This window comes from Callorhinus ursinus, unplaced genomic scaffold (assembly GCF_003265705.2).
Source record: "Callorhinus ursinus isolate GAN/ISIS: 27379988/994484 unplaced genomic scaffold, GSC_fseal_2.0 scaffold2, whole genome shotgun sequence".
Lineage (NCBI taxonomy): Eukaryota > Metazoa > Chordata > Mammalia > Carnivora > Otariidae > Callorhinus > Callorhinus ursinus.
Window position 1 is genome coordinate 45,515,344 of NW_027397064.1, and position 24,754 is coordinate 45,540,097.

General features: G+C 36.0%; 1 protein-coding gene across 1 annotated transcript; it reads right to left on the reverse strand.

The window, feature by feature from the left end:
• Window positions 1-4,280: 4,280 nt before the first annotated feature.
• On the reverse strand, window positions 4,281-24,437 carry ZC3H15 (zinc finger CCCH-type containing 15). Its single transcript, XM_025848945.2, has 10 exons — window positions 24,198-24,437; window positions 17,428-17,529; window positions 12,640-12,751; window positions 11,464-11,616; window positions 10,949-11,040; window positions 9,661-9,843; window positions 8,172-8,318; window positions 7,905-8,006; window positions 7,057-7,180; window positions 4,281-5,095 (listed from the first exon to the last, which is right to left on the reverse strand). The coding sequence occupies exons 1-10, from the start codon at window positions 24,270-24,272 to the stop codon at window positions 4,905-4,907; spliced, it is 1,281 nt and encodes a 426-aa protein (XP_025704730.1). The 5' UTR covers window positions 24,273-24,437; the 3' UTR covers window positions 4,281-4,904.
• Between the last annotated feature and the right edge of the window lie 317 nt (window positions 24,438-24,754).

The following is a 24,754-nucleotide window of genomic DNA, read 5'->3' on the forward strand; positions in this document are numbered from 1 at the left end:
TGAAATTTGGCTTATTTTACACCTTTAAATGTTAGTAACTCACTGTATTAAGCTCACAGTTTAGAAAAATAAATTCCATTTAAGGCTGTGGCAAAAATCTCCATGTGAAGGCCATTGCACAGCAAATTTCAATGTGTTATTCTATTTCTCATAGAAAAGCTCATTCTTAGTTCTACAGACAAGTATGATGATTCTTACTTATGTATGAAATTAAATCAGATACAAAAACATAAGTACAAGAATAAACCTGTTAGCAGCCTAAGTTTGTTGTCAAAGCCTCTGAAATATTGGCTCACTTTAATTTTTTCCTGTGCTTTTATTGTTTGCCTCTGGACAAGTTCTGACAATCAATTTTGCACTTGGTCTTCTGATCTTCAACTATCAAAGAGAAGAGAAAATGAAAAAGATGGACAGGCTTTTGAAAACTGTTAGCACCATTCAACTCTGTTCAGAATGAGCAGCGAGTGATATGCGTTATGCATTTAAGAATCTTGCTAAAACTTAAAAAAAATCTGCACTTATTTTCATCTGACTTGAAATAAACTGGCAGAGTTCTAGGCAGCATATAAAGTTCGTATTAAATTATAATAGGTGCAAGGTGCCTGGGTGGCTCAGCTGGTTAAGCTTCCAACTCTTGATTTCGGCTACGGTCATGATCTCAGGGTCCTGAGATCCAGCCCTGTGGTCAGGCTCTGTGCTGAGTGGGGAGAGTCTGTTTGAGATTCTCTCTCTCCCCCTCCCCACCCTCTCCCCCTAAAATAATTTAGGAAATTAAGAAATTTTTCTTTCTTCCTTTTATATATGCATGACACATGTAAAGGATGAAGAGATTTATGTTTCTGCCCAGATGAAACCTTTTGATTTTATGCAAATGAATTATCAAGAAAATTGATCCTAAACCAGTTCACTTGTTCTTGCATTTCTGTATTTTTAAAGAGTATTATGTTTGTACAGTAGCATGGTATATGGACATAGGGTTCTATGATTAGCATAAAACTACTGTCCCAATGAGTGCCTTCCCAGCCTTCTAAACACTGTTTTCTTTCAGACAACTCACCTGTGTTGATAATTTTGTCACTTCTAATAGTGATTCTTACTGTTTTAAATAGAGTATCAACTTTCATCCTTCATAGTTTTGACTTTTAAAGATATCATCCATCAGAAACCACCTATGTAATAAATCTACCAATTAAATAATCTTAGTTATCGCTAACATTGGATGATCAATAATTAAAAAGTATTCTTTGCTGTCAAAAATCTTGGGAGGGGGAGGGGTGGCATGAGTGTCAAGGATGAATGGGGTCTCCTGTATATAAGCCATTTCACACATCTAAGGGTCCTTGAAGGCTGCATATTAGCTAGCTGAGTCTTCACCCCTCCCATTAAAAGACTGCACTGGGGAAAAAAATTAAAAAGACCAAGTAACTAAAAAATGGCAATGATTAGCTCTAACTAGATGGTATCATAATTCTTTTTAGTCCTGCTTGAAGATAAATTGGCTGAAGCTATTAGCAATTAATCGCCCCACCCCCCAATAGGAGTGGAAGATAGTTCTGGAGTATAAAAGAGATTATTTACTTTTCCTTCTATGGTGGTAATCAATGCAAGAGGTGTTGGAATACCTAATAATTCTTAGCATAGTAGAAGAAAAAGATCTATGGAGTGAACCACCAATGTAGTTAGTTAATTAGCTTGAATACAACTGAATGGGTAGCAGCTGGTATAGTTATGCCTTATCTGCAGAAATTAACTGGCTTCTCAGACACATTAATTCACAAATTATCAAAAGGATTTAGTTACTAAATTCAAGGATGAACATTTCTATTAATGCAGTGAATTCTACTCCTCCTATATTGAACTTTTCTAAGTGAAATACATACAATATATACAATAATCACAATTATGAAGTAATCCATGCAATTAGTGTATTACACACTCTACTTTTAAACTGAGGTTTCCATTAACTCAAGTACTTTCAATTATACATTCTTACTCTATTTCTATACATGCTATAAACAGGATTACTCAAAATTAGTAATTATCAATTAAATATGGAAACATCACAAAATTCTTAAAATATGTAGAGTAGTGAAAGTGGTACTGATGACCTTTGTCACCGAAATACACAGAACCTTAAGACTTAGATAAAAATAGCTTCAAGGATTCACAGGTAGAATAAACTGACATACGTTCCTTCGAGAACACTGGTATAACCTAGAGATTAACTACCCAAAAAAGTGGTAAATAGGATAAAAAGAGCACGGGCTGATGAAATCTCCTAGCTATTAAGGGGAAAATGAAAAGTTCTTTACATTTGGGAAAATAATCTCATTTTATAGACCATAAGGAAATAAGTGCAAAACCATAGTTCCCCTCCCGTGGAAGGCTTACACTGTAAGTTTCTGAATGTCCAAACCACAAACCTTTTAAAATGAAGGTAAGTAACATAACTGAAATTAGATTACAGAAATATGTTAACAATGGGATTTATATAAAAGAACAATTTGTAAGAAAAAACTATGGAATTATGTGTAAACAGGTTTGAAAAGAGGAGCCATTTTCAGATTTACTGTACTAATATATGATAACTGTACTGTGAACAATACAAAACTATATCGAATGGCCTCTGAAATATACTATTTTAGAAGATTTAATTTTACATTTTTATTTTCTCATATTATATATTCTCATCTCATACTTTTGCATTCTCTGAGCATATATTGATTTGTATTTATAATGGAAGAAACCTAAGGGCAAGATAGGTGAAGGCCATCTTAAAGAATTGTAGGTACCAAAAATTACCTCCACTGTAGCATTTCCCTTTGACTCACTTATTAAAGAAAATTTGGGTTTTCAAAATCACATATTTGCTGTAAGGTAGTAATACTTTAAATTTAAGAACTAAAGAACTAAAAGCCTTAGGCATACTTCTGTTTAAATAGGCCTTCCATATACATTTAAAAAACACACACACACAACTTAGGGTCTAAAGTAAATACAATTATTTGGTAAAGTTTTAGATGGTTTCAAAAGTGAAAAAGAAAAATATTGCTTGGGTTATAGCTTTAGAAAGATTTAAACTCTTTGGATTATTCTGAAAATGTCTCATTATAAAATATATAAGTTACTAACATTTTATAGGATTTTTTTTTTAAAGATTTTATTTTTATTTATTTGACAGAGAGAAAGACAGCGAGGGAGGGAACACAAGCAGAGAGAGTGGAGGAGGGAGAAGCAGGCTTCCCGCCAAGCAGGGAGCCCTATGCAGGGTTCGATCCCAGGACCCTGGGATCATGACCTGAGCCGAAGGCAGACGCTTAACAACTGAGCCACCCAGGCGCCCCTAATTCCTAACATTTTAAACTTTTTATAAAGAATGGAACAAATCTTTCATAGATCAAAATTTTGAAACTCAATCTTTTTATATAAGTATACTTTCATTGCATGTGGGAAATAAACTTGGTTCATGTTCTACATTTGAAAAGTGTCAATTACAGTACAAGTATGAGTAGACAGGAAGTCGAGCTGATTTCATTATCAACTTTGATATTATCATTTGACAAGATTTACAATCATGTTTTCTTAGGTTTTACAACTGTGAAGCACTTCAACTGCTATATGCAGATGAAGAAACTAAGATTCAGATTTAAAAATCAATTTACCTGAGGTAGAAATGAAATTAGGGCCCAGGTTACCTGACTTGTTCATACTTAGTCTAATGCTTTAAAATCCATTTAAAATCCATTTATATTTGCAGGTAACAAAAGAAACACGGTACTAATATTTGAAAATAAAATGACAAAAAGGTGCTAGCACAAATTTGTCATTTATAAATTATGTCCATTTAAAATGCATCACCCTAATTTTTCGGGGAACTCAATGACAAAGACCCTCAGCTCAGTTTTCTGGTGGATTTGTTTACACTCTTTCATAGTAATCAAACTGTAGCATGTACTATTGTTAACACCATGGATCTCCACAAATGATGGTTAAGTAGTATTTAGTTCTGTAAGTGATTTTTAATTAGGCTGATATCTATCAATTAGGGAATTACTCTTTCCTACAGCATTATCTATAGCCTCTTTTTAAAGCCAAATTCATAGTTTACTAAATTCATAGTAGTACTGTCAGTATTCTACATAGTTCCGTAACCAGTAAAGAGAATCCTTTAAATGTCTGTGCCTTCTGTGGTAACTATAAGAGATAATATTTAGTTAAAATGCTCAAACTATAAATTCTAAGAAAATATTCATATAAAACCTTAAAAAAAAAGGACCATATTTGGATTTTAATGTATGATGGTCTTTATTTACAACTTTATTGGCAAAAAAGAAGAGGGAAACATTTAAAACAGTTTAACACAGGGCATTGCAGCTGATTCTGTCAGGTTAAAGAAGATTCCTTTTAAATGTCCATCTAATTGTCCAAAGATATACAATACTGAATCTGCATACGCAGTTTCCTTTATGAAATACAGTGCTCATATTTTAGGCAGTCTTTGAAAAATATAAATACAAAGGAAATGAAATCACTCATTAAAACTGCATTAAATGAAGGGTATTTTAAATTTAAATTTATGTTGTTCTTATAATACATGCCCAATGAAAATCAAAAGCTGGAAAAGCAGTTACACTTCCTACTTGAATGGACAGTTACAACAATCATTTTCTGCAATGACCATTATATTTTCAATTTATCATGAACTACTCTGAACTTACTATGAGATGTAGCCAAAGTCAGAAGACAAGACGTAGGGAGAATATTCCTTTTTTGGAGGAGAGGAAGCCCTCCAGAATCAGCATGGGAAATAAACATCCTGTTGAAGAATTCTAGGTGGAAAAAAATTACTGTAGTCAATTTCAACTCATGCTGAGCTGGATTAATTTTTTCAGACTTGTTTGGTGTCATTCTTCTAAATCAAGTGTGTTTAATTCTTCTTCTAGTTCATCCAAATCTTCCCCAGTAAAAAGATTTTCATCAACAGGAACAGCATCGATGGCTCCATTTTCCTGTCCCTCCCCTTCGTTGTCCTCTTCCAAATCACTTCTTTCACCATTTTCAGCCCTACCTCCAGAAGCTTCACTTAATTTGTTTTCTAAAAATAAACATTGAAATCAGTAAGGCCGAGAAACAGAAAACACTATTCCATTAGCAACTAACAGTCCCAGATACTACATTCTTCCTTTTTCCATGAAAGCCTTCCTTCCCTAAGGTTACTCCAACAAGAATTGATCTTTTTCAAGCTTAAGAAAGTTTAAGCTCTACCTATACCTAGGTGCAAGTATGTCTTGCACTACAGACATCTGGACTGCTTAACGGTTTATACATCTGAAAGTAAGATTTATCTTATACAATTCTGTGTTTCCTACATGACCTAGCAATTAGGTTTTTAAACAGTCAGCTTCCACATAGTATTTTGAATAAATGATTATGCAATCAAAAAGTGTTTATCAGCAGCTACTTAGCTTTTGATTTGGGGAACAGTAGTTAAATCACACTAGTAATGCTGCAAATAGGTATGAATTCAAAAACATTTCATTTTTATCATCAAATTGTGAAAAAAGAACCTAGGGCTATGCAGCTACTTTTCTTTACAAGCTAGAAAAGATTGTGAAAACAAAAACAGTCTTTTCATGTTCAAAGACACTAATATTTACACAAAGACAATTTTTAATAGCCTAATTTAGATTTTAGCTATTTTAAATACCTTTGATGACAAAACTCTTGGGGGATTATAGACTCTGAAGTACTTGCAATTTTGCCTACTGTCACCAAATTCCTACTTCTAAAAGGAGCAAATCCAGTCTTCAGATTGGCATTAAGACAATGGTCTGACAGTACTCAGATCTCAAGAGGGCAAGCCAGTTTTTCGTGTTATAACTTGCATTCCTTTATTGTAAAAATAAGGTTAGTTTTTGCTCTCTCAAACTTTGCCTTGATTAGTATTCTACCTTTTTCTCTCATACTAACCAGGCCAAACGTTCACTTCTCTTTAAACTCTTCAGTCAAGGCACCATTAGACATAAATTTTATCAACAAGCCTTACTACCCAGGCTTTCCCCCATTCTCACTCTTAATTAAACTCATTATTTGTATTTCCAGATCTTGTTTCCTTTTTTTTTTTTTTTAAAGATTTTATTTATTTGAGAGAGAGAGAGAGAATGAGAGACAGAGAGCATGAGAGGGAGGAGGGTCTGAGGGAGAAGCAGACTCCCTACCGAGCAGGAAGCCCGATGCAATGCGGGACTCGATCCAGGGACTTGAGGATCATGACCAAGCCCAAGGGAGCTGCCCAACCGAGCCACCCAGGCACCCCTAGATCTTGTTTCTATAACTAATATCCTTTAATCTTCCATTTTTCTTCTTCTCCCAGATCTTTTTTCCCTGGCGTACAAGCCCTTTCCATGGCCATGTCTCCCCCTCAAAGTTTGTAAGTGACTTATTTTTCTCCTCATTCTTCTTATCATTGCAGTCCTGATGAAAACTGGTACCCTAATTCCTACAACTCCTTTCTTATTGCAACTAAAGAATTATTTGCAGCTCTCATCCTACTTAATTTTTCTGAAACTCTTCTTTCTGTTTGTCCTTCTCAGTGTCTTTCCCAAACTTTCTCTTTTGACTACCCTGATGTTTGCAGTGTATTCTACAATGTTCTCGTGGTAAGTATTGTGCCTGGGTGAGTTCATTCACTCTGAGCTACCAATGAAAATGACTTTCAAAAGTTTTCCTCCTGTGAATGTCTACACAGTATCCTAGACAATGCCACTTTTGATAATTAAAATATCTCAAAATCATGAGGTTCCAAACTAATTAAGTACATCACCAAATTCATTTTTGTCCCCTTCCACTTTCAGTTAATGGCTTCCATATCCACCTAGCCACCCATTCTACAGCTTCCACGACTCACTACTTCTATATACAGCCAAGCCACACATATTTATGTTACCGATCTGGTACCTGCAGACATCAAAGTTTGCCAGTCTGGTCTAACTGTCCCCCCTCCCTCTTTAGATAGCTTTCTAGTTCTTAGAATCACACAAAAGTTAGCATACTTACCATCCTTTTCTGAAGTATATGTGCTGAATCTTTCAAGACTGGCTACAGTAATACCTGTCTCATCTACATCTCTTGGGATATACAGGCTTAAATCTATGTCATTTACACTCACTGAATCATCAACCTTTAAAAATATAGAAAAGAAAGTTGTTACCTATGAGAACAGTTTTCCTAACTTACCTTTACCTCTGACATTTATCTCAGTGAAACAAAATTATTACTAATGCCAAGTGAAAAGAGTAACTGACAACTGCCAAAATTCACTCCTTTTCCTAAACTTCTTGGGGGGCGGGGGAAGCAATGCCGTATTTCAAGTTTCTTCCTCTGACATAAAGAATATGACGTTTTTATTTTTTCAAGTAAAAGACAGAGCCTGGAATTTTATACTATAGAAAAAATGAATAATCAGCTATGTTTGCCTGTAACTAAGTGATTCTGCTGTTGTCTCCTGCTCCCTACTCTGTACTTTTTTAGTCTCTATCCCATTTTTTCAGTATAAAATATTTTAAAAAATCATTTTCCTTTTAGAGGGAGAATAAAACACATACATTTTAGCTAATACATATCAGCGTATAACTCTACCCCAATCACTGTTCTACTTTCTTTATAAAAAACTATAATTTTATTAACTGACTTAATTCTCATAAGTAGCCTGCATGTAGGGATTATCATTATATCTTTATTACAGATGAGGGTAGAGACCTACAGTGTAGGTGATTTCCCAGGTTATAGTCAGGATTTGAACCAAGGCCCCAGAGTTGGTACCCTTAATCATGCTACTCTATTGTTATTCTCTATCGTTTCTCTCCATCAACGTGAGGGAATGAGGTGCCAAAGCTGCTTCTTACCTCATCACCACCTGTTCCCTGGGTGTAACGGGTATCATCTGCTTCCTCATCATCATCATCAACCAGTTCAGGACGAAATTCAAACACCTCACGACCACTAATCTATTCAGATACACAAATATATCAACTCAGGGTAAAATTAAAACATTTCTTGGTCACTGATTTCAGATATAAACATGATTAAATTACAATAAATTCTTGCAGGACACAGAAATTATAAAATGAAAGAAAGAATAAAGAATCTCTTCAGGTGAGTTTGGGACGTACCACTAATGCTTTCCCTGCCTTGAAGTCTGCTTTCCTTCTTTCCATATCTTGCTCAAGTTTATCAATCTTTTCTTGTCTTTTTCTTTTCTTCCATGCAAGAAAAGATTCTAGAGTGATTTTGGTAACATTTGGACCTAGGGCAGAACGCTGCAAAGACAAAAGAATTGTTTTTTTCCCCCAAATCACCTAATAACAACATTTAATAGTTTTCTCTTAATGCAATTAAGTCCTTGCCTATAACTGTTAAAACATCAAACTTCGAATAAACAGATTTATTTTCATTTTATATAGCAATGAGCAAAATGAGTGTTCAGAGATACAAACATTTCTAAACACAGTAAAATATATTATTCTGAGCTGGATTTCTTTTCAAAACTAAAGGTGACTAAAACCTGTCATAAAGAAAAACAGTTTTAACAGAAGTCAATTGCTGAAAACAAAAAATACAAAAAGCACGATGACAATATCCAAGTTTCATTTGTGTTCCTCAGGAAATGAGGAAAAAAACTAGGCAAAAACACCATCTGCTCCTCAGAGCCTATAATCAAGTAATAAATGTATGGAGAAATAATACTTGCTGAACATCTGCCAGGTATTCAGTATTAAATGCTGTCTACACATATGCTGACACACTGATCTCCACAAATAAGCAAACAGAAAGAGATTGGAAATTTATCAAGGTTAACAGCTAATATGTGGTAGAAGCAGGATACAAACAATCACAAATATACCTGACTCCAAAGTCTCTATTTTCTATTACAGCATAGTGCCTCCTATGAGACACTAAATACAGCCATTTAAAAGTGAACAAATGTATATAATCCCAACCTCAGACATTTATACAACATACTTAGACAATCCAAAGAAGGCAAAATGGATGTAATTTGAAATATACAACCCTAATCCTAGTATTTCCAATAATTTCAACATTTTCTTGTCACTCCCAGGAGCCCCATCTACTATCTCATGGAGTAAACGTCTTTTGTGCTGAACCAGAAATGAGAAGATTCTCTTCAATGAGACACATTCCCTTCTATCAACAGAGTGAGGGTTTTGAGCCCTGGGATAATGATAAAACATACAAATGGAAAACTGTAGGAGTTACCTCCTTCAATACATATTACTGATTAGTAAAATGGCTGAAAAATAAGACATCAGAAAAAACACCTAAACTTCAAGTTCAATCAATCTGCCAATATGATTTTAATGAATATATTAGTATATCAATCTTATGGAAATAATTTGATAAACCAGTGGCATAAAAAATTGTTTCATAATCCTAAAATTACTGTCATGATGGGCTAGTGATTATGGTTAGATTTACACTCTAGACGTACAAGAATAACTAAAGAAAAAGTAAGGCAACTTTGGGAAAAGGTCACATTTTTTCCCCCTTTCATAATAACATGCTATTGCCCCCAAGTGGCAAATATTATAATTTCACAATAAATACTGCTTTAGTTTTATAGTAGGAAAAAATTCTATTTACCTCTCTTTCAATTAGATCTTCTAATGAAATTTCATCTTCTTTCTCTTCTTTTTTTTTATCTTTTTTCAATACAAATCCAGGAGGAAGTGCATGACGATACATGCAAATATCACCACCTCCAGGGCATACCCAAAACCAGCCGTATTTGTTGTTTTCAATAGCTTCAAGGAAATGCTTGCACACCTGTATAGAGACAATATTATTCACAAGTAGTGGCTCAGTGTAGTCCATTTTCAAGGTAAATGCTTAAGTGTATGGAACAAGTACATTCTTATTCACATCCTTAGGCTATTCACTTTTCAGAGCACCCTTTGTGCAGAAATGTACATATAAATTAATCTTAAAATACACGAAGATCTATATAAAATTTCTATTTTCAACATTGTTCCAAATTCTGAATTACGCAAAAGGACATGCCTTAGTTTTAGCTTTTTAGCCTTTGTAAATGCAATCCAACCCTGATTTTTAAATAAGTAAAAAAATATGAATATGGTTATAAAAAAACTAAAACCAATGATTTTGTTTTGATCTTTCCTTAAAAACTCATCACATTCAATAATAATACAAATACAATTTGAATTACCTGAAATTATAGGCAATTTCTCACATCTAAGAAGGGAGAAAGAAAGCAAGGTACAAAAGGAACACAAAGGATAGTGACTTGGTGCAAAATAAAATTGTATTGAAGCCTCAGGTAATAAACTTTAAAAATAAGAAGTACAAATTAATAAACAGTATTCTTTTCCTGAAAAAAATACAACAGATATAAGTAAAACTAGTGTTTAAAAATTTTCTAGCACACCAAGGTTTTTCACTCTAACTGCACTACAGGTAAATATGTGGACATGAATGCTGGGTCTGAGAAATAAGGTACAAATTTTAAAAGTACATTTCCTGGAATACTGGAGCCACTGCCTATCCAAAACTCATTTTGCAATTCATAATGTGACAATATTTTCACCTTCTTGATTTAAAATCTCCCTATCATTAAAACAGAGTAGGTGTTTATCAATTCTCCCTCCATTCACTTTGCACAAAAAAAATAAAGAATTCTTGTCTGAATATGTGATTGTGTTCATCCATATTTAAGAGAAAGTAAAATCAAAGGCTTGAATAGGAATCTAATTTTGTATAACTTATACTTGCAAATTCCAAAACAAAGCTTGATGCACTTTATGAAAAGCTCCAATAATTTAATAATCCAGTAAAAAATAGCAGCAAATACCTTGCCACATAATTCTCCCTAATGATAAATATCACAGCAACTCAATTCAAGAAAAGGACATACTATTTGAGTTTTTGGTTTTTTCTTTTCCGCCTCACCGTGCTTCTTGTTCACTACTTCTTCCAGTTTTTTCTCATCCCAATTATCCATAGTATCTAAAAAAAAAGAGATACAAAAACTAAATACTGTAATTTTACCTACTGTTCCCAAAACATATTGCGTATTTCCTTAGATAGGAAAGCTGTATCATAAGACTTATGACCTAACACATTTTCTTTAAATGACACCAAAGACAGGAATAAATAGTGTTAGGAAATTATTCACCAAAATCCCATGCAGTTTAGGCAAATGAGAAGTTAGTACTGGAAGAAAGGATGAGACAAATCCAAAATAAGTTAACTGGCTTTTATATATCATTTACTTAATAAAAGGACATAATGGTGTCAATTCAGATTTTATGAAAAAGAATTTTTTTTTAACAAACACAGCCTTCTTCCTAAACCAAAATATTCTTCAAGTATTAAATATCTTAGTAACAACCAAAAGATATTTTTAAGAAAATGTCTTAAAAAAAATACCTTTTTCAAGTTCTTCATCTCTTGCATCAATGTAAACACTTCGCTTTTCACACTTTCTCTCCAGAGTCAAGTCATGAGAGAACTTACACTTATCTCCTTTGGTACACTGTCCTTGCTTGAAGAATGCACACACCACGGATTTGGGATCTGCACCTATGTCAAATGGCACATGGTATTTGTATTACAATCTGCCAGATCACAAAGTATAGCTTCTATCTGAGATATAATTACCACTTGTGAACTTCTTATTTTCCATTCACCGATGTGAGAGGAAAATACCACTTACAGGTGATTAAGACATTTCTTTAAAGTTCCTTCTACAGCATTTTATATCTATTTTTATTTCTTTTATTCTTACCATTATTCCTTCCATTCTTACTCTTATTTCCAGGGACAAACTCATAGGTTATTCCATAGTAACTTGTCTAGTTTGAGTCAATGAGGCAGAGGCAAAAGAGAAATATAAATATACTTGGAGAAATACTGCCAAGAGTTTGGAACTTATAATTTATAGAATCATAGGTTTGTCTTGGCCAAACCAAAGAAGAGATATTATAAATCAACTAGTAGACTGTTTAAATCCTTAATTTCTACTTAAGCGGGGGGCTAGTGGCTGGAGTTATAGTTGTACAATCACATAGCTGAGCACATACACAGAGGAACCATAAGAAAGTCATTGATATAGTTTAATTTTGAGAAAGGGATTATCATTTCCATAGCAGACACATTGGCTTATAATATGAAGAAAATATACATCAAAACAAATTGAGCATTTTTTAAATTGAAGTGTAGCTGACACACATGTTACATAAGTTTCAGGTGTACAACATAGTGATTCTACATGTCTATGTGTTATTCTGTGCTCACCGCAAGTGTAGCTGCCGTCTGTCACCATGCATTGCTATTACAATACCGTTGACTATATTCCCTATGCTGTACCTTTTATCCTCACGATTTATTCGTTCCGTAACTGGAAGCCTGTATCTCCCACTCTCTTTCATCCATTTGCCCATCCCAGGCCCCCAGCCCCCTCCCCTCTGGCAAACCATCAGTTTATTCTCTGTATTTACGGGTTTGTTTGTGCTTTTTTGTGTGTGTATTCATAAAACAAATTAAGAGGTTTTTAAACATGAATTACATTTGATAAAAATAATACTTCTGACATTTAAAGTTTACCTTTACTTATTTTTTGAGCAGCAACTACAGGTTTGAACAGCTCATTTAGTTCTTGCAATTCTTTCTTCTTATCATCTTTCTTCAATTTCTTTTCAGCTTCACTTTGTGCTACCTATAATATTCCCAGGTATAATATGTAAATTTGGTTTCATATAATAACATTGTTCTCATTATACGATAGTACATATAACATCACTAACATAACAAAAACGTTTGCACATTTATGTGTATATAGTCCATATCTCTTAGTATCAGTGTTACAATGGCCTTTCAATATATATTAAATGGTGTGGTTAAACTATTAAATGAAACTGCGAAATCTTATTATCAGCTGACTTAAAAAAATTCATAAATGGTACCATGCCAAGTAAAAAGCATATTCAAAAGCTTATAGCAATAAGCATTTATTAAGCATTTGCTACATGCCCAGCACTTTTAGTAAATGGTTCTCACCTGGGATTTTCTTCTTATGACAACCACCCACTCCCCAGAAACATGAGGGTGCCTTTTGAAGATCAGAAATGCAAACATCTGGAAATGCGCAGTCCCACACAATAAAGAACTGTACCACCCAAAATACCTATTACCCTTGTGGAAAAACACTGAGCTAGGTCAATGTGGGCGATTAAACAAAACAAATATGACATATGACATAGTTCCAGGCACACGATTTACATACCTAATATGATTAGAGGATTCATCCAAACATTTTATATGTCAGGTCCTATGTTAGATGACAGGGAATACAAAGATGAAAAGATAAAGATGCTTATTTAAAGAAGCTCAGAATCTAGTGGGAAGACAGACATGTCAACAACTATAATATAATACATGGTTCTCTGGAAACAAGGAATGCCTATGAAAATTAGACTGAGCTAATACTTTATGGATGAATTTTTCTGATGGGTAAGAAAAAGAGCCAGCCAATGCAAAGATACAGGTACCAGAAGGAACAAGGTATGAGAAACATCAATGAAAAGTTTGGACTGTATCAGTACGTGACAGGTAAAACTCCATGGCTTAAAGTATGTCAATGACACAATCAGATTGTATTTTATAAAGATCACAATGGCAACTATGTGAAAAGTGGACTAGAAGGAGCCCAAGAACAGCAAGGAAAATTAAGAGGCTAATGCAATTGCTGTAGGCAAGAAAACACAAGAGCTTAAAATAGACATTAGTAGCAAGGATGAAGAAAAGGGGTGAGAAACAGCTCTTAAGGAGGTAGAACTGATAGTACTAAGTGAATGACTAGACGTAGAGTATAAAAGAGAGGGTGGGGTCCAGCATTATACCATGTATGGTTAGTGCTGTTAAATAAGACAGGGTATACAAGAGTAACAGGTTTCAGGGTAGAAGGTGGAGATGAGCTCAGTTTTAGACATACTGAGTACGAGATGCTTACAGAGCATCAGAATAGAGCTATTTAGAAGGCAAGTGGACAGAGATCTTGATACGTGGAGAGACAGTCTGCTTTAAAATAAAGATTTTAAAAATAGCTTACAGATAATAATTAAAACTTTGAGTGTGTATGAGATTACTCAAGAACAGCATAAAGAAGTGATAAAAAAAAAGTGAAAGAACAGAAGACAGTTCCTTGAAGAATACCAATATTAAATGAGCCAACACAACCTTAAAAAGCCCATAAAAGGGTCCAAGAAACATCAAAGATACAGGTAGAAATCCAGCACAAAAAAAGTACTTAAGGAAGGGGAAATTTTAGGAAGGGAATGGCCAAATGCTATAAGGTTAAAGACATCCCAAATCCTGACTTTGATCATATGGCAGATGTGTTTAAATGGAAAAATGTGAAAACATTTTTTAAAAAGAAAAATTTAAGTCATTTTATCTATAATAAAAATATCCTTGGGGCACCTGGGTGGCTCAGATGGTTGAGTGTCTGCCTTCGGCTCAGGTCATGATCCCAGGGTCCTGGGATCGAGCCCCACATCGGGCTCCTGGCTCAGTGGGGAGCCTGCTTCTCCCTCTGCCTCTCTCCCTGCTCATGCTCTATCTCTGCGTCTCAAATGAATAAATAAAATCGTTAAAAACAAAAAAATATCCTTTGCTCATTAGGCTAATCTCAAACATTTATGGGCCCAGAGCAAGGATACAATGGAAGCCCATAAACCATTTTTGTAAATACTTGTGAGAAATCAAACTAATGCTAACTAAGTAAAATATGGTTCATACCCCTACTTGACAAATATACCTTGTAACCTGGAAGGACGGGTTCAAATTTAAAATGCTCAGGATCCACGGAGTTCCACACTGGAGCACAGCAGTAAAACAAGAGTCAACTCCTGGCTCCTCTTCCCACCATGTGTGTGCACATGTGTGTGCATGAAGGGGGAAGGTGTGGGGAAGGATATGGTATAGATTCAGATCTGTCCATACTCTTAGCACACACCCTTCTTTTTTGTATATATGCTGCTGAAGTGAACACACAACCTTCCTTTGACTACTTCAGGCATATTGACAGTACAGTATACCCTAAGATAAATATAGGTAACATGACCTTTGCAGGCCCTGAAGTATTATGGAGAGGGATGGTATAAATTCCCTTAACCTCACTGACTCCTTGCCTCTGGGAGAGCGATGTCTGGAGGAGACATAGAGTAGGGTCATCCTCTACAACACAGGGCCTAGAGTGGGGTACCTATTGCCTGGCTCTAACAGCAGGACTGCTGCTCATTTTGCAGATAAAAGCCCAAGTACCCAAGAAATTATCAAAAATTCTAATACTGAATGTACCATCAATCCTAACCACCACCACCACCACCACCACCACCACCAATTTTATGGCTTTCTTGGGTCTATGAAATATAAAATTACCAGTCAATATACTTCCCACTAGAAGAAAAAATAGGGAGATGAGAACAGAATTGAAAAAAAGGAGTAAGGGAAGAAAAGTAAATTCTTTTCACACACCTATATTCACAAGAAGATTCACATTATCTTCTCATCTAATCACCACAGGTGCCTTACAAGGGTAACTGCCCTTCCACTGTATAGATAAGCATCACTAAATAATTTAAGTTCATGTAACAAATAACATGACTCCAAGATCTGAGCATATATTTTTATTAAACCAGACTACTAAATTAGCAGCATGGAAGATCAATAGGTTCTGGCTCCAGAATCAAGCTGGGTATAAGGAAAGAAAAATGTTGGAGGCAGTAATCTGTAGACAGTATGTGTGAGAGAAGTTTCAGATTGGGGTCACAAATGTATATTCTGATATTCTCAGATGAAAAAAATATTTCCAAAAGTTAAGGAAAAGGACAGAGTGGCAAAAAAAGTACTTTTTAAAATAAAGATGCATGTATGTAAAATCTTAAGAAAGTGAAAGATCTAAAGAACATGAAGAAAAGGAGCTAACTTTTTTGAACACATTGCCGATGGGTAAAATAATTTCAAAATTCATCTGGAAGGATAAATACCTAAGAAGAGCCAAGAAAAATATAAAAGAAGTAACATTTGAGGGAAAGGACTTCCCTTAATAGCTAACAGAATATGTTACTAGGCCACTATAGTCAAAATCAATGGGATACTGGTTTAGGGACAGACAATAAATAGAACAGAAAAGAGAATCCAGGAGTAGATCCTACCATATTTGAGACTACTATATGTCAACAGTGGTATTTCAATTCGGTGGGATAAATGATGCTGGTATAAGTGGCTATTCATGTGAAAGAAAATTAACTTAGTGACATATAAATTTGTGACAAATTATAGACTGTAAAAAAATAGAAATCTAGGAAAAACACACATAATCTAGTGGTGCAGACTTTTTAACTATATTTTTAAAAAGCTAGACAAATATGACAAGAAATAAAAATTGTACAGCAAATAAAACAGAAACATCACAAATTATCTGTAATGCAAAGGTGTCTCTCATAAACTGACAAGAAAAAGACAACCAGAAAAGCAAAGGATATGAATACACAAGTCAGAGAAGTATAAACCCAGACAGCCCACAACCATATGAAAAGATACTCAAAACAAAACAAAACTAAACAACAACAAAAAAAAACAAAAGATATTCAAACTCACTAGTAGTGAGGGAAACAAAGTAAAAAATGAGATCTCAATTTATACTTACCAGATTGGAAAACATTAAAAAAAACTTTAGTACCTATAACTCATGCACTGCAAATGAAAATGTGAAGGATTACAATCTCTACAGAAACTAATCTAATTTATTACAATTAGAAATCTGGGGCACCTGGGTGGATCAGTTGGTTAAGCATCAGACTCTTGATTTCCACTTAGGTAATGATCTCAGAGTCAGGAAATCGAGCCCTGGTTAGCTCCGAGCTAATTGGGATTCTTCCCTCCCCACCCAACTGGCGCTCTCACACACTCTCTCTATAAAAAACAAATAAAAAAGAAATCCATTTCCCTTGATCTAGAAATGTGTCACAACTTATGCCAGAGATAAAAGCAAAAATGCCTGTTAAGAACCCATGTACAAGGACATTCTTGTAATATTGTTCTAATGTCAGAAAGCTAGAAACAAAGTGATCACTTATACTGAAAAGGATGGATATACTATATCCACATTGTAGATAGTATGAAGCCATTAGATTAGAATAAACTAGAGCTATATCAAAATGGCTTGGAGGAATATCTAAGACATACTGCTGAATAACAAAGGCAAGATGCAGGAAAGTTTTAGAGTAGGATTCCATTTTGAAATACAATTACCATACCAAATACTTCTATCTGTAACAGATGCCTTATTACAACCATTTGAAGAAAATGCAGAAATTTTAAGTTATTTACCTGACGTGGATTTTGTTGACCAAACTTAACCTGATGAGTGACAGCCTTAATAAACTTCTGTTGCTTTGCTCCTTTCTTATTCTTTAGGCCAAAAGTTTTGTCCTGAATGAAAAAGAGTATAGAAATATCTTAGCAATTTATATTAATTTCTTATCTATTTTTCTCAGTCACATCAAAAAATCACTCTTTCATTTACTTGCTGGTAAGAAAACTATTCTTTCTTATGCTATATAAACATGCAAACACTAAAACATCAAGTCAAGCAACAAATGACCCAGCATCCTTTACAATTCAATACATACTTACAACTATTGTTATTAAACCTGTTACTCTATGATGCTTTTTCCAAAGTGTGTTTCAGAATATAAATTCTACAGGATGTGCAAAGTTGTAATACAGGACAAGATGACCTACAGTCAAGGAAGTTTAGGTAAATGCTTGGCTAACATTGTTTTTAATTCTTAAGTATAAGATATCTCAGAGCCTTTACTAGAAGGGATGCAGTATTATAGCAATTCTAAATCTTTTTTTACTTCAGAATGCATTCTTCTTAGAGTACCCTAAGGGATTATGTACTATAGAACACATTTTAGGGAATACTGCATAGGATACAATACTGCACTGTTGTCGTTTTTTTTTAACTGTATTTATTTATTTTTTATGATTTATTTATTTGCACTGTTTTTTTTTTAAGAGAATTATCTTCTCAAAACAAAAAATTTTTTAACAATTTATTTAAGGGTGCCTGGGTGGCTCAGTCAGTTGGGCTCTGTTTTTCTACTGAGCCAGTTACCAACCTATCCATACACTATCAATCTTTGTAGATTGAGGTTCAAATAGATGTTTAATTTTATCCTTTTTAAAATTTTATTTTTTTTAGTAAGCTCCATGCCCAATATGGGGATTGAACTCATGACCTCGTGATCAAGAGTTGCATGCTTAGGGCACCTGGGTGGCTCAGCTGGTTAAGCACCTGCCTTCGACTTAGGTCATGATACCAGGGCACTGGGATCAAGTCCCACATCAGGCCTTGCTCAGTGGGGAGTCTGCTTCTCCCTCTGCCTGCTGTTCCCCCTGCTTGTGCGCTCGCTCTCCCTCTCTCTCTCTGACAAAAAAAAAAAAAAAAGTTGCATGCTCAACCAACTGAGCCAACTAGCTGCCCCCTAGATGTTTAATTTTAAAATGGGAGTTTGCATCTTTCTCACTCTTGTTTATGGGTGGATCTGAGAAAGGAAAAAGAGGCAAAAAGGTCTATACTTTTGAAAGGAACCTGAGACGTCTGAAAAGAATTTAGTCTGAAATAAATTGACTATTTTAAAGCTTAATTTTGGTATTATTTCTGAGGGAAAGGGACAAGGTAATAGGAAGAAAGTTTTGTAACTACAGAATACCCGTTGGAAATGAAAAACAGTATTGATATTAGTATTTGAAAACATCCAACATGACATAACTTTATAGAATCTCAAAATCAATAAAATGGATCTTTCAATTTTCTTAACACTTGCAAAGTTGAAGACAGTTTTAGTTCTAGAAGGTTCTCACTGGGAAGTATCTTTTTATTCATTAATCACATCTATGTCCATTCATATACCAAAATTTCACTTTCTCCTACTTAAATTTCTATCCTGTTTTAATATCCCATATTTTAAAATTCTACATGAATTTTCTATAACCTACACATGTAAAAAAAGTAGGATGTATATACATGTTGAACTTGAGTTTTTTATGGCTGGTGTCCCTTGTTTTTATAGGTAAGAGTTTAACATTCAATTCAGTAAGAATAAAGGATGGTCAAGTATAATGTGATATATGAAGAGAAATGAGCCCATGCAGCAACTGGGTGTGAAATGCCACTTTCCTTTTACAAAACGTGCATTCTCATGGGAGGCGGGGGAGATGAAAAATCCTAGATAAAAATATCAAGATCAAAGTGCAACAGCATCTACATAAGCCTTGCCAGAGAAGAGCATAACTAGGGTTCAAACCATGCCCCATAGGTTAACCACAGAGAATAAGCAAATATGAATAAACAAGGCCAAATAGCAAGGTAGATACTGACATGAAGATTTAGGAAAGAAAAAAGTGCTTTAAGGGGACTTGGCTAGCTAGAAAAAAAGTACTCATGACAACAGCTTCTGATAGAGGTATATAAACTCCAGATCCCAGAAGAAAAACAGTTTTTCAGGTTTAATTACACTGCTTTAGCACATAATTAACCAGCCTAAAAGAGATAATGAATGAGTTGTGTTTTTAAAGTCTCTAATTAGGTTAGAGCTCAGAAATTATTATTTTTTCCACAGAGACAGGGGACACATCTATTCAGCATTCGTGAAACCTAAACTCAACATATATTTTATTGAATCCTCTTAACAATCTTATGATACATTATCTCACTCTCTAAATGTTACATTGAAGCTGAGAACTGTTCAACAATTTTTCTGAAGTCAGACTGTATAGTGTAATGATTTAAGAATATAAGCTCTGGAGTCAGACCACCAAAGTTTTAAGCTCAAACAAAACTGAGCAAATTACCTTCTTTGCCACAGTTTTCTTATTTGTAAAGTGGGTCTCACTCTAACCTTTCAGGATCGTTGTGAAAATTAAGAGAGTTACTACAAAGATGTAGCGGAGCACACTGGTTAACAATAAGGGGTCTGCAGCAACATTTCCTGGGTTTGAATCGTGGTTCTGCCAATGGCCAGTTTAGTAACCTTGGGCAAGTTATTTAACCTCTGTGCCTGTTTCCTCAATTATAAAAAGGGTGATGATACTTATCTCAGTGAGAGAATTAAAGAAGCTGCATAAATTTATCACTTGTACATGGCTTGTCTTCTCTCCTTTCTCCAACACACTGATAATTATGTCTGGCTCACTAAGTGTTAACTATTAAGTGACACAGATGATATTTGAACCAAGGGATGTTTGACTCCAAGCAAAGTCTTTGTTCTTTCCACCATGAAAAACTATTTTCCAGAGAAACCGAGTTAGGTTACTGTGCAGGTTGGTACACAAAAAGCTTTCTGAATACCACACTGTTGATCTGGGATACCAACAACACCTGTTGAAAACAGGATGGTTTATAATTTGGAATACTTCAAAAGGGCTTTCTCCCTTTTTCTTGAATTTAGGACAAACACTTACGTGAAGATTAACCTGGATTTGGGGGTGGGGAGTATGAGAGGGGAAGACTGGAGGTTACAATCAAACCCAAATCGTGCTTAAAATAAAACTGGGAAATAGTAGTCCTCATTGGATCAATAAGGTCCCAAAGGTTAGGTTATAAGGAAGGAACAGTGTGTGTGTGTGTTTCAGATTTGGGAAACTGAATACAAAGAAGTTTAGAAAACACGTATTTTTTTTTTTAAAGGATGGCTCCCTGAAGCTCCAAGAGCCTTAACATTCAGTGAACTCCATCCTTCACTTAAAACTGACCCCTTCTTTCCCTTCCCATCCCATTAAGTAATCATGCTTCTTTTTACAGCCAGCCTCCACTCCTTAAATAAGATGTCTGAGGAAAAAAGGGGAGGGGGGATTGGGAGAGCAGGTCAATACCGAAGAGCACTCCAGGACAATCAGAGACTACCTTTTGGGAAACTAGGGTAAGCAGAATCTAGCAGTTTTATTTCGTTAGTCATGTCTGCCTTCCCCGTCTGCCACATGCACTATCTAATGTATTTTTGTTCTCCACTCATGCAATGGATGTTCTACAGCTGGTTAATCTAACTTCAAGTAATCAACAATTGACCCTAAAGTTTTTCATTGGCAACCAATCATCTCTCTTTCTCCATCCTTTACACATCTGGATTCCATCTCTATAGGTGTCTTATTACCACTTCCTTGCTGCTACAAGTCCTTAGCTGGACATCCTTTATTTGCACGCCCTACAACCCAAGGATTGTTTCTCTTTCTACAATCAAATCTCTTTCTCAAAGTTGACTTCAGTTTATTAAATGTTAGCTATAAGAAAGCAAATGGTATATGCCATTTGGGACAATTGCATGAATGTCTAACAGAACCATAACATCTTTTGATACACTCATTTCAGAAAGAAAATACCTATTAATCCAAACCAATTAATAAATTTTGGAAGGTTTAAAGAGGGAAAGAAAAAATGTAGGCATCAGAAGGAAATTATTTCAAGTGACAGAAAGTAAACCCTATACAGACAGCACAGATCAGTCTGGTTATTTCCACTAACTAGTTCTTTTTTTTTTTTATAATAAATAATAGCAGCTGCCATTTATTAACTATATATAACGTCAAGTATTTTACGTATATCGTCTCATTTAACCCACAGCTCTGTAACATAGGAATTAGCTCCATTTTGCTGATAAGAAGTACATCAGTCTTTGCTCCCAGCTTCTCAATCAATTTTCATCTTAACCCCATGCACTAGCCATCAAAATATGCTAGGGTTTTGGGGAAGTAAAAAAAAAAAAAAAAAGCCGCCTACAATATTTAACAAAGAGGTTTCCTAACCAGGCTGAGAAACAGAATTTTCTCTATATATCTCATTTCACAACAAATGATAAAACTTAACATTAAATTCATAGTATTGCTGTACCTCTGTGAGCAAATATCCATGCAAGACACTTGAGTCTACAAATCCTTACTACCATAAAAAAAAAAAAAGATGCCCATCATATATGATAAATGGGAGGGGCGGGCAGGCTAATATCACCACTCTAAGGTATTTTTAGTCAGTTAAAGAATGCAACTGTCTTATTTTGCATTTTTCTTAGGCTAAGTCTTCATTAATGAATCTAAGATTGCTTTCTCTTTACCTTAAGAATAACTGTGTACAAGATGAATGAAACCATTATATACCTATACTTTTAGTTGATAAACACTATCAATGACTTTCATGTACAATTCCTTAAAACAAAAGTCGTACTCCTACCAATTAAAAATAAAATAACTGCATACAGTTAAAGTTCAATAATACAGGAGGTATATTTTGTCAGATAACATTTAATTTCATGACTATAAGAAAATTTCACTTTGTATCATGTTAATTCAATCTTAGTAAAGGAAAATGACAAGTAAAGTGTAATCCCTAAAATGTAAATCTCTGGTTTACATAGCACTGAATGCTATGAGATCACCATTCCCAGAGATCTACTTAAGTGCCAGTAGTCCAGATTGTTCAAAAAGGTGACAGTAGACACACGCGTGAGGAAGACAGTCATTTGCTTTTAAAGTTCTGGCTATGCTGCTTCATCACAGTTCTAAATACTACAAATTGGCAATAAGAATACAGGTTCTTGGGAGGGGGGACCTAACTGCCTCGGTCAGTTAAGCACAGGACTCTTGACCTCAGCTCAGGCCCTGATTTCAGGGTCATGACGTGGAGCCTCAAGTTGGGCTCCTAGGAAGGAGGAAGGGAGGGAGGATGGAAGGAAGGAAGGAAAGAAAGAAAACAAAATTAAGAAAAGGAAAAAAAGAATACAGGTTCTGCTTCAGAGTTTGAACTTGGCAAACATTACTAGAATTCTTTATAAGCGTGTTAAACCAGCAGACTTTAAAAATTATGTAAAAATCGACAAAGACAAGTTCCGATTGGGTTTATACTATGAAGCCCTGAGGGCTTTCACTGCTGTTTTTCAAGGCTGTAAATACCAAATATTAAAAACAGTAATCATTTAGGTATGCCTGGGTGGCTCAGTCAGTTAAGCGTCTGCCTGCGTCTCAGGTCATGATCCCAGGGTCCTGGGACTGAGCCCCTCATCTCCTTGCTCAGCGGGGAGCCTGCTTCTCCCTCTGTCTGCCACTCCCCCTGCTTGTGTCCTCGCTGACAAATAAACAAAATCTTTCAAAACAAAACCAGTAATCATTTATAAATAAACATTTCAAAACACCCAACATGCATTTTGGTCGAGCTCTAATAAAATGCGCCAATTCCACAAAGGCTGTCCATTATTCAGGTATACCAGAAGCAGGAAAACGGTCGTGGCTTTTTCCAATTACCTCCAAAGAAAACGAAGAACTGTTTAAAAGTCACTGATGATGGTTCACTCTCTTAGAAAACTCACTGGTGCAGTCATTGGAAGGCTAATATAAAACATTCAAGAACGTCAACAGTGTTCCTCGGCCATAAAGAGCTATAGGCTCAATGCACTAAATGAATATATACCAAATTCGGGTACGGCACTTAACACAGCTAGTGACACTGAAACAATCTCTTTTAAAGCAGAGTCGATGTTAATTCACAATGTGTATTTATCAAGAGCTACGTACAAAACGGTGAGCTGCGACCTTAAAGAAACCTCCACTCTCTATGGAACTTGTAATGGATCGAAAAGGCCACGAAGTGGTAATTTGTTGACTCGAAAGAACTCCTCCTCCTAAGTGATGGGTAAAAATGGAACACAAAGGCTCGTCACGAGCCGACCCCCCAGAAACAGTCTGGCCTAAGCCCATTCAGCGTACTTTTTAAAAACACCAGCATAGAAACGTCTTCAATTTTAAGGACTAGCGAAGGTCAAAACCCTGAAGCGGGAAGGAGAACGGGGTGTCCTTTCGCACCTGGGTGGGTGAAGGCGGGCGTGTGGGCGGAAAAGCAAAGGCTGGGCGCGGGGGCGCCAGCAGCGTCACTATAGCGATGAGAGGCAGGGAGCGTCATCATGGGGCTGAGGAAAGGGCAGTAGGCCACAGAGACAGAGGGGGACACGTCGCCCCGGAAGACGCGAGCGGGAGCCGTGGAGCGGGGAACCAGGAGGCTGCTTCCCTGAGAGCTCGCAGCATGAGTGGGGGAGGGGGTGGGTACTCACTTCAATAATCTTCTCCTTCTTTTTCTGCTCCGCCTTTTTGCTGCCCCCGGCCTGAGCCTGTTTCTTGGGGGGCATTGCGGAGACAGGTGGCACCGGCCAGACTTAAGCGCAGCTGGACACCGTCAGGGAATCTGGCCCTGCGGCTGGGGGAAGAGGACACGGGCCTCCGTCGCCGCCGCACCGCACGGAAAACGAGGCACTCACTCGCCGCCGAAACGCGGCCTTTGCGACAGGTCGGTGCCGCAGAGCATTGTGGGTAGCGAGGAGCGGCGCCCGGAAGCGTAGCTGCGCGTGCGCTTCTGCGGCGGCCGACCAGGAGGGGGCAGGGTAGGGACGGGGGAAAATGATTTGGCATCACTTGTGATGTCGCTCACCCACCAGGTCCTTTCTAGGTTGTGTTAGGCCTCAGGATCAATGGGGCAAGTTGATTGGCGCCCGTTGCGCTTTGGATCACCCTTCACGTTCTTTTTTGCTGAGAATGGGCGATTCTTTTGTCCTGCGTGCTCGGTTAATGTTTGCCCTTTCCATCCCCATCCTGAATGATCAGGAGCAGCCGC

Coding starts and splice junctions, on each gene's coding strand:
- ZC3H15 (XM_025848945.2), bottom strand. CDS start 24,272: ATGCCCCCCAAGAAACAGGCTCAGGCCGGGGGCAGCAAAAAGGCGGAG. Junction 12,752..17,427: donor GTCAACAAAATCCACGTCAG/GTAAATAACTTA, acceptor GGAATATTATAG/GTAGCACAAAGTGAAGCTGA. Junction 8,007..8,171: donor AGGCAGGGAAAGCATTAGTG/GTACGTCCCAAA, acceptor GTATCTGAATAG/ATTAGTGGTCGTGAGGTGTT.